Source organism: Salvelinus alpinus, chromosome 5 (assembly GCF_045679555.1).
Source record: "Salvelinus alpinus chromosome 5, SLU_Salpinus.1, whole genome shotgun sequence".
Classification (NCBI taxonomy): Eukaryota; Metazoa; Chordata; class Actinopteri; order Salmoniformes; family Salmonidae; genus Salvelinus; species Salvelinus alpinus.
Genome location: NC_092090.1, coordinates 102,221,356 through 102,240,171, shown reverse-complemented (window position 1 = coordinate 102,240,171; position 18,816 = coordinate 102,221,356). Strand labels below are relative to the sequence as shown.

At 46.6% G+C, this 18,816-nt stretch overlaps 1 protein-coding gene across 1 annotated transcript in view; it reads left to right on the top strand.

Moving 5' to 3' along the window:
- The window catches only part of LOC139577360 (mitogen-activated protein kinase 1), a 73,201-nt gene that overhangs the window by 42,346 nt on the left and 12,039 nt on the right, over positions 1-18,816 (top strand). Inside the window, exons 4-6 of the mRNA XM_071404419.1 lie at positions 242-358; positions 13,827-13,941; positions 17,883-18,124. Coding sequence (XP_071260520.1) covers positions 242-358; positions 13,827-13,941; positions 17,883-18,124 — 474 coding nt within the window. The remainder of the gene's footprint in view (positions 1-241; positions 359-13,826; positions 13,942-17,882; positions 18,125-18,816) is intronic.

The window sequence follows — 18,816 nt, the reverse complement described above, 5'->3', positions numbered from 1 at the left end:
TTCCTCTACCCTCCTCTCCATCTTTCTCTACTCTTCTCTCCTGTTCTCTCTACCCTTCTCTCCTCCCTCCTTCTCTACCCTTCTCTCCTCCATCTTCCTCTACCCTTCTCTACCCTCCTCTCCTCTTCCTCTACTCTCCTCCCTCCTTCTCTACCGTTCTCTCTACTCTCCTCTCTCTTCTCCCCTCCACCTCCTCTCCTCCCTTCTTTCCTTTCTAAACTTCTCCCATTCCCCTCCTTAGATCTGTGACTTTGGTCTGGCACGTGTGGCTGACCCGGACCACGACCACACGGGCTTCCTGACAGAGTACGTTGCGACTCGTTGGTACCGTGCGCCTGAGATCATGCTCAACTCAAAGGTGAAATGCAACAGCTCAATACACTACAATACACCACTACACCATATTGAATCCAAGAATGGCGTAGCAGTCGGATGTGTCTTTGTCCTGTCTTGTCCCGTGTAAATAGTATTCGTATTTTTCGTATACATTTCGTATTTATTTTAATTTCACTTTCCATCTAGGAACTGAATATACATTCCTACATTCCGCCTCACCCAATGTGGTACGGACCTGCTATTTTTTATATACTTTTGAACCGTAACCCCAATCAGAAGCTAGCCAGATAACTAGCTAGTAGTCAGTTAGCCACTGCTGCGGTCTTCGCCCTTAACTCGGACACAGCCAGCTTCAATACCGGGCCGATACCTGCCAGTCTGCAAGCGCGATATCAACCCAGAGCATATAGGACTGCTTTTTCTCTACCACATCACCGGATTCCTGACGCAAGCTCTGGACAATTACACCGTATTATCACAGCTAGCTAGCTGCAACCGAGTGGCTACTACTGGCTAACACCTCTGTCCCGAAGCAAGCACCAGTTAGCCTTGAGCTAGCCTCGAGCTAGGCCCATCTGCCGGCTAGCTGCAGCGCGATATCAACCCAGAGCATATAGGACTGCTTTTTCTCTACCACATCACCGGATTCCTGACGCAAGCTCTGGACAATTACACCGTATCATCACAGCTAGCTAGCTGCAACCGAGTGGCTACTACTGGCTAACACCTCTGTCCCGAAGCAAGCACCAGTTAGCCTTGAGCTAGCCTCGAGCTAGGCCCATCTGCCGGCTAGCTGCAGCGCGATATCAACCCAGAGCATATAGGACTGCTTTTTCTCTACCACATCACCGGATTCCTGACGCAAGCTCTGGACAATTACACCGTATCATCACAGCTAGCTAGCTGCAACCGAGTGGCTACTACTGGCTAACACCTCTGTCCCGAAGCAAGCACCAGTTAGCCTTGAGCTAGCCTCGAGCTAGGCCCATCTGCCGGCTAGCTGCAAGCGCGATATCAACCCAGAGCATATAGGACTGCTTTTTCTCTACCACATCACCGGATTCCTGACGCAAGCTCTGGACAATTACACCGTATCATCACAGCTAGCTAGCTGCAACCGAGTGGCTACTACTGGCTAACACCTCTGTCCCGAAGCAAGCACCAGTTAGCCTTGAGCTAGCCTCGAGCTAGGCCCATCTGCCGGCTAGCTGAAGAGCTAGTGCCACTGCCACTGCCACGAAGCTAGCACCAGTTAGCAAACACTATTCTACAATTCACAACCTCTCTTTCGCCATCGCCATCTGGCTTGGATTCTCTGTCGACACAACCACGTCTGAGCAGACCCCCTCCGTCTGAGCAGACCACCCCCCGGGCTACTAACTTTACACGCCGCGTGCTAGCTTAGTGGAGGCCTCCTCTGCTCCATCTACGGCTGCCCCCTGGACACTATGATCACTTGGCTACATAGCTGATGCATGCTTGACTGTCCATTAATTCACGGTACTCCATTCTGTTTATTTGTGTCTTATCTGTCGGCTCTGTGCTTTAACTCAGGATCTGTGTGTAGTTAATCCGACCCTCTCTGCCTAGTCATCGCCATTTTTTACCTGTTGTTGCTGTGTCAGACTAGCACCCTGTTATTGCTGCTGTTATCTTACCTGTTGTTTTAGCTAGCTCTCCCAATCAAGACCTGCAATCACTTTATGCCTTATTGTATGTCTCTCTCAAATATCAATATGCCTTGCATACTGTTGTTCAGGCTAGTTTTCATTGTCATTGTTTTGGTTTGCAATGGACCCTGTAGTTCCACTCTCCGGGGTACCTCTGATACCCCCTTTGTCCCACCCCCCACACATGCGGTGACCTCACCCATTGAGACCAGCATGTCCAGAGATACAACCTCTCTTATCATCACCCAGTGCCTGGGCTTGCCTCCGCTGTACCCGCGCCCCTCCATACCCCTGTCTGCACATTATGCCCAGACTCTATTCTACCACGCCCATAAATCTGCTCCTTTTATTCTTTGTCCCCAACGCTCTAGGCGACCAGTTTTGATAGCCTTTAGCCGCACCCTCATCCTACTACTCCTCTGTTCCTCGGGTGATGTGGAGGTAAACCCAGGCCCTGCATGTCCCCAGTCACCCTCATTTGTTGACTTCTGCGATCGAAAAAGCCTTGGCCTCATGCATGTCAACATCAGAAGCCTCCTCCCTAAGTTTGCCTTACTCACCGCTTTAGCACACTCTGCCAATCCTGATGTCCTTGCCGTGTCCGAATCCTGGCTTAGGAAGGCCACCAAAAATTCTGAGATTTCCATACCCAACTATAACACTTTCCGTCAAGATAGAACTGCCAAAGGGGGAGGAGTTGCAATCTACTGCAGAGATAGCCTGCAAAGTTCTGTCATACTTTCCAGGTCTATGCCCAAATCTCTCCAGAAATAAGTCTCTCACTGTTGCCGCCTGCTACCGACCCCCCTCAGCTCCCAGCTGTGCCCTGGACACCATCTGTGAATTGATCGCTCCCCATCTAGCTTCAGAGTTTGTTCTGTTAGGTGACCTAAACTGGGATATGCTTAACACCCCGGCAGTCCTACAATCCAAGCTTGATGCCCTCAATCTCACACAAATCATCAAGGAACCCACCAGGTACAACCCTAAATCCGTAAACATGGGCACCCTAATAGACATTATCCTGACCAACCTGCCCTCCAAATACACCTCTGCTGTCTTCAATCAAGATCTCAGCGATCACTGCCTCATTGCCTGTATCCGCCACGGGTCCGCGGTCAAACGACCACCCCTCATCACTGTCAAACGCTCCCTAAAACACTTCTGCGAGCAGGCCTTTCTAATCGACCTGGCCCGGGTACCCTGGAAGGATATTGACCTCATCCCGTCAGTTGAGGATGCCTGGTCATTCTTTAAATGTTACTTCCTCACCATATTAGACAAGCATGCTCCGTTCAAAAAATGCAGAACCAAGAACAGATATAGCCCTTGGTTCACTCCAGACCTGACTGCCCTCGACCAGCACAAAAACATCCTGTGGCGAACTGCAATAGCATCGAAGAGCCCCCGCGATATGCAACTGTTCAGGGAAGTCAGGAACCAATACACGCAGTCAGTCAGGAAAGCAAAGGCCAGCTTTTTCAAGCAGAAATTCGCATCCTGTAGCTCTAACTCCAAAAAGTTCTGGGATACTGTAAAGTCCATGGAGAACAAGAGCACCTCCTCCCAGCTGCCCACTGCACTGAGGCTAGGTAACACGGTCACCACCGATAAATCCGTGATAATCGAAGACTTCAACAAGCATTTCTCAATGGCTGGCCATGCCTTCTTCCTGGCGACTCCAACCTTGGCCAACAGCCCCGCCCCCCCCGCTGCTACTCGCCCAAGCCTCCCCAGCTTCTCCTTTACCCAAATCCAGATAGCAGATGTTCTGAAAGAGCTGGAAAACCTGGACCCATACAAATCAGCTGGGCTTGACAATCTGGACCCCCTATTTCTGAAACTGTCCGCCGCCATTGTCGCACCCCCTATTACCAGCCTGTTCAACCTCTCCTTCGTATCATCTGAGATCCCCAAGGATTGGAAAGCTGCCGCGGTCATCCCCCTCTTCAAAGGGGGAGACACCCTGGACCCAAACTGTTACAGACCTATATCCATCCTGCCCTGCCTATCTAAGGTCTTCGAAAGCCAAGTCAACAAACAGATCACTGACCATCTCGAATCCCACCGTACCTTCTCCGCTGTGCAATCCGGTTTCCGAGCCGGTCACGGATGCACCTCAGCCACGCTCAAGGTACTAAACGACATCATAACCGCCATCGATAAAAGACATTACTGTGCAGCCGTCTTCATCGACCTGGCCAAGGCTTTCGACTCTGTCAATCACCATATTCTTATCGGCAGACTCAGTAGCCTCGGTTTTTCTAATGACTGCCTTGCCTGGTTCACCAACTACTTTGCAGACAGAGTTCAGTGTGTCAAATCGGAGGGCATGTTGTCCGGTCCTCTGGCAGTCTCTATGGGGGTACCACAGGGTTCAATTCTCGGGCCGACTCTTTTCTCTGTATACATCAATGATGTTGCTCTTGCTGCGGGCGATTCCCTGATCCACCTCTACGCAGACGACACCATTCTATATACTTCCGGCCCTTCCTTGGACACTGTGCTATCTAACCTCCAAACGAGCTTCAATGCCATACAACACTCCTTCCGTGGCCTCCAACTGCTCTTAAACGCTAGTAAAACCAAATGCATGCTTTTCAACCGTTCGCTGCCTGCACCCGCACGCCCGACTAGCATCACCACCCTGGACGGTTCCGACCTAGAATATGTGGACATCTATAAGTACCTAGGTGTCTGGCTAGACTGCAAACTCTCCTTCCAGACTCATATCAAACATCTCCAATCCAAAATCAAATCAAGAATCGGCTTTCTATTCCGCAACAAAGCCTCCTTCACTCACGCCGCCAAACTTACCCTAGTAAAACTGACTATCCTGCCGATCCTCGACTTCGGCGATGTCATCTACAAAATAGCTTCCAACACTCTACTCAGCAAACTGGATGCAGTTTATCACAGTGCCATTCGTTTTGTTACTAAAGCACCTTATACGACCCACCACTGCGACCTGTATGCCCTAGTCGGCTGGCCCTCGCTACATGTTCGTCGTCAGACCCACTGGCTCCAGGTCATCTACAAGGCTATGCTAGGTAAAGTGCCGCCTTATCTCAGTTCACTGGTCACGATGGCTACACCCACCCGCAGCACGCGCTCCAGCAGGTGTATCTCACTGATCATCCCTAAAGCTAAAACCTCATTTGGACGCCTTTCCTTCCAGTTCTCTGCTGCCTGCGACTGGAACGAATTGCAAAAATCTCTGAAGTTGGAGACTTTTATCTCCCTCAACAACTTTAAAAATCTGCTATCCGAGCAGCTAACCGATCGCTGCAGCTGTACATAGTCCATCTGTAAACTACCCACCCAATTTACCTACCTCACCCCCCATACTGCTTTTATTTATTTACTTTTCTGCTCTTTTGCACACCAGTACCAATATCTCTTCTTGCACATGATTATCTGATGATTTATCACTCCAGTGTTAATCTGCTAAATTGTAATTATTCGATTTATTGCCTACCTCATGCCTTTTGCACACATTGTATATAGATTCTCTTTTTTTCTACCATGTTATTGACTTGTTTATTGTTTACTCCATGTGTAACTCTGTGTTGTCTGTTAACACTGCTATGCTTTATCTTGGCCAGGTCGCAGTTGCAAATGAGAACTTGTTCTCAACTAGCCTACCTGGTTAAATAAAGGTGAAAAAAAAAAAAAAAAAAATATCAGTCTACAATACACCACTACACCATATCAGTCTACAATACACCACTACACCATATTAGTCTACAATACACCACTACACCATATCAGTCTACAATACACCACTACACCATATTAGTCTACAATACACCACTACACCATATCAGTCTACAATACACCACTACACCATATCAGTCTACAATACACCACTACACCATATTAGTCTACAATACACCACTACACCATATTAGTCTACAATACACCACTACACCATATTAGTCTACAATACACCACTACACCATATTAGTCTACAATACACCACTACACCATATCAGTCTACAATACACCACTACACCATATCAGTCTACAATACACCACTACACCATATTAGTCTACAATACACCACTACACCATATTAGTCTACAATACACCACTACACCATATTAGTCTACAATACACCACTACACCATATCAGTCTACAATACACCACTACACCATATCAGTCTACAATACACCACTACACCATATTAGTCTACAATACACCACTACACCATATTAGTCTACAATACACCACTACACCATATTAGTCTACAATACACCACTACACCATATCAGTCTACAATACACCACTACACCATATTAGTCTACAATACACCACTACACCATATCAGTCTACAATACACCACTACACCATATCAGTCTACAATACACCACTACACCATATTAGTCTACAATACACCACTACACCATATTAGTCTACAATACACCACTACACCATATTAGTCTACAATACACCACTACACCATATCAGTCTACAATACACCACTACACCATATTAGTCTACAATACACCACTACACCATATTAGTCTACAATACACCACTACACCATATTAGTCTACAATACACCACTACACCATATCAGTCTACAATACACCACTATAACACCCCATGTTAGTCTACAATACACCACTATAACACCCCATGTTAGTCTACAATACTACACTATAACACCCCATGTTAGTCTACAATACACCACTATAACACCCCATGTTAGTCTACAATACACCACTATAACACCCCATATTAGTCTACAATACTACACTATAACACCCCATATTAGTCTACAATACACCACTATAACACCCCATGTTAGTCTACAATACTACACCATAACACCCCATGTTAGTCTACAATACACCACTATAACACCCCATGTTAGTCTACAATACTACACCATAACACCCCATGTTAGTCTACAATACACCACTATAACACCCCATGTTAGTCTACAATACTACACTATAACACCCCATGTTAGTCTACAATACACCACTATAACACCCCATGTTAGTCTACAATACTACACTATAACACCCCATGTTAGTCTACAATACACCACTATAACACCCCATATTAGTCTACAATACTACACCATAACACCCCATGTTAGTCTACAATACACCACCATAACACCCCATGTTAGTCTACAATACACCACTATAACACCCCATGTTAGTCTACAATACTACACTATAACACCCCATGTTAGTCTACAATACACCACTATAACACCCCATGTGAGTCTACAATACTACACTAGAACACCCCATGTTAGTCTACAATACACCACTATAACACCCCATGTTAGTCTACAATACTACACTATAACACCCCATGTTAGTCTACAATACACCACTATAACACCCCATGTTAGTCTACAATACTACACTATAACACCCCATGTTAGTCTACAATACACCACTATAACACCCCATGTTAGTCTACAATACTACACTATAACACCCCATGTTAGTCTACAATACTACACTATAACACCCCATGTTAGTCTACAATACACCACTATAACACCCCATGTTAGTCTACAATACTACACTATAACACCCCATGTTAGTCTACAATACACCACTATAACACCCCATGTTAGTCTACAATACTACACTATAACACCCCATATTAGTCTACAATACACCACTATAACACCCCATATTAGTCTACAATACACCACTATAACACCCCATATTAGTCTACAATACTACACCATAACACCCCATGTTAGTCTACAATACACCACTATAACACCCCATGTTAGTCTACAATACTACACTATAACACCCCATGTTAGTCTACAATACTACACTATAACACCCCATATTAGTCTACAATACTACACTATAACACCCCATGTTAGTCTACAATACTACACCATAACACCCCATGTTAGTCTACAATACTACACCATAACACCCCATGTTAGTCCACAATACACCACTATAACACCCCATGTTAGTCTACAATACTACACTATAACACCCCATGTTAGTCTACAATACACCACTATAACACCCCATGTTAGTCTACAATACTACACCATAACACCCCATGTTAGTCTACAATACACCACTATAACACCCCATATTAGTCTACAATACACCACTATAACACCCCATGTTAGTCTACAATACTACACCATAACACCCCATATTAGTCTACAATACACCACTATAACACCCCATGTTAGTCTACAATACTACACCATAACACCCCATGTTAGTCTACAATACACCACTATAACACCCCATGTTAGTCTACAATACACCACTATAACACCCCATGTTAGTCTACAATACTACACCATAACACCCCATGTTAGTCTACAATACACCACTATAACACCCCATGTTAGTCTACAATACACCACTATAACACCCCATGTTAGTCTACAATACTACACCATAACACCCCATGTTAGTCTACAATACTACACTATAACACCCCATGTTAGTCTACAATACTACACTATAACACCCCATATTAGTCTACAATACTACACTATAACACCCCATGTTAGTCTACAATACTACACTATAACACCCCATGTTAGTCTACAATACACCACTATAACACCCCATGTTAGTCTACAATACTACACCATAACACCCCATGTTAGTCTACAATACTACACTATAACACCCCATGTTAGTCTACAATACACCACTATAACACCCCATGTTAGTCTACAATACACCACCATAACACCCCATATTAGTCTACAATACACCACCATAACACCCCATATTAGTCTACAATACACCACTATAACACCCCATATTAGTCTACAATACACCACTATAACACCCCATATTAGTCTACAATACTACACTATAACACCCCATGTTAGTCTACAATACTACACTATAACACCCCATGTTAGTCTACAATACACCACTATAACACCCCATGTTAGTCTACAATACTACACCATAACACCCCATGTTAGTCTACAATACTACACCATAACACCCCATGTTAGTCTACAATACTACACTATAACACCCCATGTTAGTCTACAATACACCACTATAACACCCCATGTTAGTCTACAATACACCACCATAACACCCCATATTAGTCTACAATACACCACCATAACACCCCATATTAGTCTACAATACACCACTATAACACCCCATGTTAGTCTACAATACACCACTATAACACCCCATGTTAGTCTACAATACACCACTATAACACCCCATGTTAGTCTACAATACACCACCATAACACCCCATGTTAGTCTACAATACTACACTATAACACCCCATGTTAGTCTGTCAACTCGTTGCAGTATTTTTCTAGGTTGTTCTAATGAATGTCTGGTAAACACCCTATATATATATATATATATATATATATATATATACAGTGGGGAGAACAAGTATTTGATACACTGCCGATTTTGCAGGTTTTCCTACTTACAAAGCATGTAGAGGTCTGTAATTTTTATCATAGGTACACTTCAACTGTGAGAGACGGAATCTAAAACAAAAATCCTGAAAATCACATTGTATGATTTTTAAGTAATTAATTAGCATTTTATTGCATGACATAAGTATTTGATACATCAGAAAAGCAGAACTTAATATTTAGTACAGAAACTTTTGTTTGCAATTACAGAGATCATACATTTCCTGTAGTTCTTGACCAGGTTTGCACGCACTGCAGCAGGGATTTTGGCCCACTCCTCCATACAGACCTTCTCCAGATCCTTCAGGTTTGGGGGCTGTCGCTGGGCAATACGGAGTTTCAGCTCCCTCCAAAAATGTTCTATTGGGTTCAGGTCTGGAGACTGGCTAGGCCACTTCAGGACCTTGAGATGCTTCTTACGGAGCCACTCCTTAGTTGCCATGGCTGTGTGTTTCGGGTCGTTGTCATGCTGAAAGACCCAGCCACGACCCATCTTCAATGCTCTTACTGAGGGAAGGAGGTTGTTGGCCAAGATCTCACGATACATGGCCCCATCCATCCTCCCCTCAATACGGTGCAGTCGTCCTGTCCCCTTTGCAGAAAAGCATCCCCAAAGAATGATGTTTCCACCTCCGTGCTTCACGGTTGGGATGGTGTTCTTGGGGTTGTACTCATCCTTCTTCTTCCTCCAAACACGGCGAGTGGAGTTTAGACCAAAAAGCTCTATTTTTGTCTCATCAGACCACATGACCTTCTCCCATTCCTCCTCTGGATCATCCAGATGGTCATTGGCAAACTTCAGACGGGCCTGGACATGCACTGGCTTGAGCAGGGGGACCTTGTGTGCGCTGCAGGATTTTAATCCATGACGGCGTAGTGTGTTACTAATGGTTTTCTTTGAGACTGTGGTCCCAGCTCTCTTCAGGTCATTGACCAGGTCCTGCCGTGTAGTTCTGGGCTGATCCCTCACCTTCCTCATGATCATTGATGCCCCACGAGGTGAGATCTTGCATGGAGCCCCAGACCGAGGGTGATTGACCGTCATCTTGAACTTCTTCCATTTTCTAATAATTGCGCCAACAGTTGTTGCCTTCTCACCAAGCTGCTTGCCTATTGTCCTGTAGCCCATCCCAGCCTTGTGCAGGTCTACAATTTTATCCCTGATGTCCTTACACAGCTCTCTGGTCTTGGCCATTGTGGAGAGGTTGGAGTCTGTTTGATTGAGTGGTGTCTTGACAGGTGTCTTTTATACAGGTAACGAGTTCAAACAGGTGCAGTTAATACAGGTAATGAGTGGAGAACAGGAGGGCTTCTTAAAGAAAAACTAACAGGTCTGTGAGAGCCGGAATTCTTACTGGTTGGTAGGTGATCAAATACTTATGTCATGCAATAAAATGCTAATTAATTACTTAAAAATCATACAAGGTGATATTCAGGATTTTTGTTTTAGATTCCGTCTCTCACAGTTGAAGTGTACCTATGATAAAAATGACAGACCTCTACATGCTTTGTAAGTAGGAAAACCTGCAAAATCGTCAGTGTATCAAATACTTGTTCTCCCTACTGTATATATATATATATATAAACACACATACATATTGTAAGAATAATAGTAATATATAATGATGCAAATGCTGTCGCCCGTTTTGTGACCTCTCTGGTGTGAGATCAAACCTCTCTGGTGTGAGATCAACCCTCTCTGGTGTGAGATCAACCCTCTCTGGTGTGAGATCAACCCTCTCTGGTGTGAGATCAAACCTCTCTGGTGTGAGATCAAACCTCTCTGGTGTGAGATCAAACCTCTCTGGTGTGAGATCAAACCTCTCTGGTGTGAGATCAAACCTCTCTGGTGTGAGATCAAACCTCTCTGGTGTGAGATCAAACCTCTCTGGTGTGAGATCAAACCTCTCTGGTGTGAGATCAAACCTCTCTGGTGTGAGATCAACCCTCTCTGGTGTGAGATCAACCCTCTCTGGTGTGAGATCAACCCTCTCTGGTGTGAGATCAACCCTCTCTGGTGTGAGATCAAACCTCTCTGGTGTGAGATCAAACCTCTCTGGTGTGAGATCAAACCTCTCTGGTGTGAGATCAAACCTCTCTGGTGTGAGATCAAACCTCTCTGGTGTGAGATCAAACCTCTCTGGTGTGAGATCAAACCTCTCTGTCTGTAATATACATGACTCAGGCTTGTTTGGAGTCATGGAAGACAATAACCAGTCAGAGGTTATGAATTTATGATTTTAGACTGCCCTGTTGTCTCCCTCCCTGTCCTGCGCAACTAGAGGTTCCTACAGCCAGGGGACATGTATCTGCTGTATTAATGCTAGAGGTTACTACAGCCAGGGGACATGTATCCGCTGTATTAATACTAGAGGTTCCTACAGCCAGGGGACATGTATCTGCTGTATTAATACTAGAGGTTACTACAGCCAGGGGACATGTATCCGCTGTATTAATACTAGAGGTTCCTACAGCCAGGGGACATGTATCTGCTGTATTAATACTAGATGTTACTACATGTATCTGCTGTATTAATACTAGAGGTTACTACAGCCAGGGGACATGTATCTGCTGTATTAATACTAGAGGTTACTACATGTATCTGCTGTATTAATGCTAGAGGTTCCTACATGTATCTGCTGTATTAATACTAGATGTTACTACATGTATCTGCTGTATTAATACTAGAGGTTACTACAGCCAGGGGACATGTATCTGCTGTATTAATGCTAGAGGTTACTACAGCCAGGGGACATGTATCTGCTGTATTACTACTAGATGTTACTACATGTATCTGCTTTATTAATACTAGAGGTTACTACAGCCAGGGGACATGTAGCTGCTGTATTAATACTAGAGGTTACTACATGTATCTGCTTTATTAATACTAGAGGTTACTACAGCCAGGGGACATGTATCTGCTGTATTAATACTAGAGGTTACTACATGTATCTGCTGTATTAATACTAGAGGTTACTACAGCCAGGGGACATGTATCTGCTGTATTAATACTAGAGGTTACTACATGTATCTGCTGTATTAATGCTAGAGGTTCCTACATGTATCTGCTGTATTAATGCTAGAGGTTACTACAGCCAGGGGACATGTATCTGCTGTATTAATACTAGAGGTTACTACATGTATCTGCTGTATTAATACTAGAGGTTACTACAGCCAGGGGACATGTATCTGCTGTATTACTACTAGATGTTACTACATGTATCTGCTGTATTAATGCTAGAGGTTACTACAGCCAGGGGACATGTATCTGCTGTATTAATACTAGAGGTTACTACATGTATCTGCTGTATTAATACTAGAGGTTACTACATGTATCTGCTGTATTAGTACTAGATGTTACTACAGCCAGGGGACATGTATCTGCTGTATTAATGCTAGAGGTTACTACATGTATCTGCTGTATTAGTACTAGATGTTACTACAGCCAGGGGACATGTATCTGCTGTATTAATACTAGAGGTTACTACAGCCAGGGGACATGTATCTGCTGTATTAATACTAGAGGTTACTACAGCCAGGGGACATGTATTTGCTGTATTAATACTAGAGGTTCCTACAGCCAGGGGACATGTATTTGCTGTATTAATACTAGAGGTTCCTACAGCCAGGGGACATGTATCTGCTGTATTAATGCTAGAGGTTACTACATGTATCTGCTGTATTAATACTAGATGTTACTACAGCCAGGGGACATGTATCTGCTGTATTAATACTAGAGGTTACTACAGCCAGGGGACATGTATCTGCTGTATTAATACTAGAGGTTACTACAGTCAGGGGACATGTATTTGCTGTATTAATACTAGAGGTTCCTACAGCCAGGGGACATGTATCTGCTGTATTAATACTAGAGGTAACTACATGTATCTGCTGTATTAATACTAGATGTTACTACAGCCAGGGGACATGTATCTGCTGTATTAATACTAGAGGTTCCTACAGCCAGGGGACATGTATCTGCTGTATTAATACTAGAGGTTACTACAGCCAGGGGACATGTATCTGCTGTATTAATACTAGAGGTTACTACAGCCAGGGGACATGTATTTGCTGTATTAATACTAGAGGTTCCTACAGCCAGGGGACATGTATCTGCTATATTAATGCTAGAGGTTACTACATGTATCTGCTGTATTAATACTAGAGGTTACTACAGCCAGGGGACATGTATTTGCTGTATTAATACTAGAGGTTCCTACAGCCAGGGGACATGTATCTGCTATATTAATGCTAGAGGTTACTACATGTATCTGCTGTATTAATACTAGAGGTTACTACAGCCAGGGGACATGTATTTGCTGTATTAATACTAGAGGTTCCTACAGCCAGGGGACATGTATCTGCTATATTAATGCTAGCCCCTCCTCTCTCAGGGTTACACCAAGTCTATTGATATCTGGTCTGTGGGCTGCATCCTGGCTGAGATGCTCTCCAATAGACCCATCTTCCCCGGGAAGCACTACCTGGACCAGCTCAACCACATACTGGGTACGTACACACTACCTGGACCAGCTCAACCACATACTGGGTACGTACACACTACCTGGACCAGCTCAACCACATACTGGGTATGTACACACTACCTGGACCAGCTCAACCACATACTGGGTACGTACACACTACCTGGACCAGCTCAACCACATACTGGGTATGTACACACTACCTGGACCAGCTCAACCACATACTGGGTATGTACACACTACCTGGACCAGCTCAACCACATACTGGGTACGTACGCACTACCTGGACCAGCTCAACCACATACTGGGTATGTACACACTACCTGGACCAGCTCAACCACATACTGGGTACGTACACACTACCTGGACCAGCTCAACCACATACTGGGTACGTACACACTACCTGGACCAGCTCAACCACATACTGGGTATGTACACACTACCTGGACCAGCTCAACCACATACTGGGTACGTACACACTACCTGGACCAGCTCAACCACATACTGGGTATGTACACACTACCTGGACCAGCTCAACCACATACTGGGTATGTACACACTACCTGGACCAGCTCAACCACATACTGGGTATGTACACACTACCTGGACCAGCTCAACCACATACTGGGTACGTACACACTACCTGGACCAGCTCAACCACATACTGGGTATGTACACACTACCTGGACCAGCTCAACCACATACTGGGTACGTACACACTACCTGGACCAGCTCAACCACATACTGGGTACGTACACACTACCTGGACCAGCTCAACCACATACTGGGTACGTACACACTACCTGGACCAGCTCAACCACATACTGGGTACGTACACACTACCTGGACCAGCTCAACCACATACTGGGTACGTACACACTACCTGGACCAGCTCAACCACATACTGGGTACGTACACACTACCTGGACCAGCTCAACCACATACTGGGTACGTACGCACTACCTGGACCAGCTCAACCACATACTGGGTACGTACGTACCTGGACCAGCTCAACCACATACTGGGTATGTACGCACTACCTGGACCAGCTCAACCACATACTGGGTACGTACACACTACCTGGACCAGCTCAACCACATACTGGGTATGTACACACTTCCTGGACCAGCTCAACCACATACTGGGTACGTACACACTACCTGGACCAGCTCAACCACATACTGGGTACGTACACACTACCTGGACCAGCTCAACCACATACTGGGTACGTACACACTACCTGGACCAGCTCAACCACATACTGGGTACGTACACACTACCTGGACCAGCTCAACCACATACTGGGTACGTACACACTACCTGGACCAGCTCAACCACATACTGGGTATGTACACACTACCTGGACCAGCTCAACCACATACTGGGTATGTACACACTACCTGGACCAGCTCAACCACATACTGGGTATGTACACACTTCCTGGACCAGCTCAACCACATACTGGGTACGTACACACTACCTGGACCAGCTCAACCACATACTGGGTATGTACACACTACCTGGACCAGCTCAACCACATACTGGGTATGTACACACTACCTGGACCAGCTCAACCACATACTGGGTACGTACACACTACCTGGACCAGCTCAACCACATACTGGGTACGTACACACTACCTGGACCAGCTCAACCACATACTGGGTATGTACACACTACCTGGACCAGCTCAACCACATACTGGGTATGTACACACTACCTGGACCAGCTCAACCACATACTGGGTACGTACACACTACCTGGACCAGCTCAACCACATACTGGGTATGTACACACTACCTGGACCAGCTCAACCACATACTGGGTACGTACACACTACCTTGACCAGCTCAACCACATACTGGGTATGTACACACACACACACCTCAACCACATACTGGGTATGTACACACACACACACACACACACAGCTCAACCACATACTGGGTATGTACACACACACACACACACACACACACACAGCTCAACCACATACTGGGTACGTACACACACACACACACACACACACACACACACAGCTCAACCACATACTGGGTACGTACACACACACACACACACACACACACACACACACACACACAGCTCAACCACATACTGGGTACGTACACACACACACACACACACACAGCTCAACCACATACTGGGTACGTACACACACACAGTTTGATATACAACGATTGTGTTGAACAACCTCTGATATGTAAACGGAACAGTCTATTCATGATGTTTCTATTCCTAACAAATCCACCCCTGGTGTCGTGTCTCCTCTAGCTGTTGAGCTGACCCCTGGTGTCGTGTCTCCTCTAGCTGTTGAGCTGACCCCTGGTGTCGTGTCTCCTCTAGCTGTTGAGCTGACCCCTGGTGTCGTGTCTCCTCTAGCTGTTGAGCTGACCCCTGGTGTCGTGTCTCCTCTAGCTGTTGAGCTGACCCCTGGTGTCGTGTCTCCTCTAGCTGTTGAGCTGACCCCTGGTGTCGTGTCTCCTCTAGCTGTTGAGCTGACCCCTGGTGTCGTGTCTCCTCTAGCTGTTGAGCTGACCCCTGGTGTCGTGTCTCCTCTAGCTGTTGAGCTGACCCCTGGTGTCGTGTCTCCTCTAGCTGTTGAGCTGACCCCTGGTGTCGTGTCTCCTCTAGCTGTTGAGCTGACCCCTGGTGTCGTGTCTCCTCTAGCTGTTGAGCTGACCCCTGGTGTCGTGTCTCCTCTAGCTGTTGAGCTGACCCCTGGTGTCGTGTCTCCTCTAGCTGTTGAGCTGACCCCTGGTGTCGTGTCTCCTCTAGCTGTTGAGCTGACCCCTGGTGTCGTGTCTCCTCTAGCTGTTGAGCTGACCCCTGGTGTCGTGTCTCCTCTAGCTGTTGAGCTGACCCCTGGTGTCGTGTCTCCTCTAGCTGTTGAGCTGACCCCTGGTGTCGTGTCTCCTCTAGCTGTTGAGCTGACCCCTGGTGTCGTGTCTCCTCTAGCTGTTGAGCTGACCCCTGGTGTCGTGTCTCCTCTAGCTGACCCTGGTGTCGTGTCTCCTCTAGTTGACCCCTGGTGTCGTGTCTCCTCTAGTTGACCCCTGGTGTCGTGTCTCCTCTAGCTGACCCCTGGTGTCGTGTCTCCTCTAGCTGACCCCTGGTGTCGTGTCTCCTCTAGTTGACCCCTGGTGTCGTGTCTCCTCTAGCTGACCCCTGGTGTCGTGTCTCCTCTAGCTGACCCCTGGTGTCGTGTCTCCTCTAGCTGACCCCTGGTGTCGTGTCTCCTCTAGCTGACCCCTGGTGTCGTGTCTCCTCTAGCTGACCCCTGGTGTCGTGTCTCCTCTAGCTGACCCCTGGTGTCGTGTCTCCTCTAGCTGACCCCTGGTGTCGTGTCTCCTCTAGCTGACCCCTGGTGTCGTGTCTCCTCTAGCTGTTGAGCTGACCCCTGGTGTCGTGTCTCCTCTAGCTGTTGAGCTGACCCCTGGTGTCGTGTCTCCTCTAGCTGTTGAGCTGACCCCTGGTGTCGTGTCTCCTCTAGCTGACCCCTGGTGTCGTGTCTCCTCTAGCTGACCCCTGGTGTCGTGTCTCCTCTAGCTGACCCCTGGTGTCGTGTCTCCTCTAGTTGACCCCTGGTGTCGTGTCTCCTCTAGCTGACCCCTGGTGTCGTGTCTCCTCTAGCTGACCCCTGGTGTCGTGTCTCCTCTAGCTGACCCCTGGTGTCGTGTCTCCTCTAGCTGACCCCTGGTGTCGTGTCTCCTCTAGCTGACCCCTGGTGTCGTGTCTCCTCTAGCTGACCCCTGGTGTCGTGTCTCCTCTAGCTGACCCCTGGTGTCGTGTCTCCTCTAGCTGACCCCTGGTGTCGTGTCTCCTCTAGCTGACCCCTGGTGTCGTGTCTCCTCTAGTTGACCCCTGGTGTCGTGTCTCCTCTAGCTGACCCCTGGTGTCGTGTCTCCTCTAGCTGTTGAGCTGACCCCTGGTGTTGTTCCCCCCCTCCAGGTATCCTAGGGTCTCCTTCCCAGGAGGATCTGAACTGCATCATCAACATCAAGGCCAGGAACTACCTGCTGTCTCTCCCACTGCGCTGCAAGGTTCCCTGGAACCGCCTCTTCCCCAACGCTGACCCCAAAGCTCTGGACCTGCTGGACAAGATGTTGACCTTTAACCCCCACAAGAGGATCGAGGTGGAGGAGGCTCTGGCTCACCCTTACCTGGAGCAGTACTACGATCCTACAGATGAGGTAATGACCCCTGATCCCTGACCCTAGCTCACCCTTACCTGGAGCAGTACTACGATCCTACAGATGAGGTAATGACCCCTGATCCCTGACCCTAGCTCACCCTTACCTGGAGCAGTACTACGATCCTACATATGAGGTAATGACCCCTGATCCCTGACCCTAGCTCACCCTTACCTGGAGCAGTACTACGATCCTACATATGAGGTAATGAACCCTGATCCCTGACCCCAGCTCACCCTTACCTGGAGCAGTATTACAACCCTACAGATGAGGTAATGAACCCTGACCCCAGCTCACCCTTACCTGGAGCAGTATTACAACCCTACAGTTGAGGTAATGAACCCTGACCCCTGACCCCAGCTCACCCTTACCTGAAGCAGTATTACGGCCCTACAGATGAGGTAATGAACCCTGACCCCTGACCCTAGCTCACCCTTACCTGGAGCAGTACTACGGCCCTACAGTTGAGGTAATGAACCCTGACCCCTGACCCTAGCTCACCCTTAGCTGAAGCAGTACTACAACCCTACAGATGAGGTAATGAACCCAGGGGTTAAAGTTCTGTCACAGCGATGTTTTTCCATCATATGGATGACGCGTGAGGTTTGAGTAAAACGAATATACACAGTGCATGTATTATTTTGGATTATAAAACATCTCAAACTAGATAGAAAGTGTAGAAATTATAATGG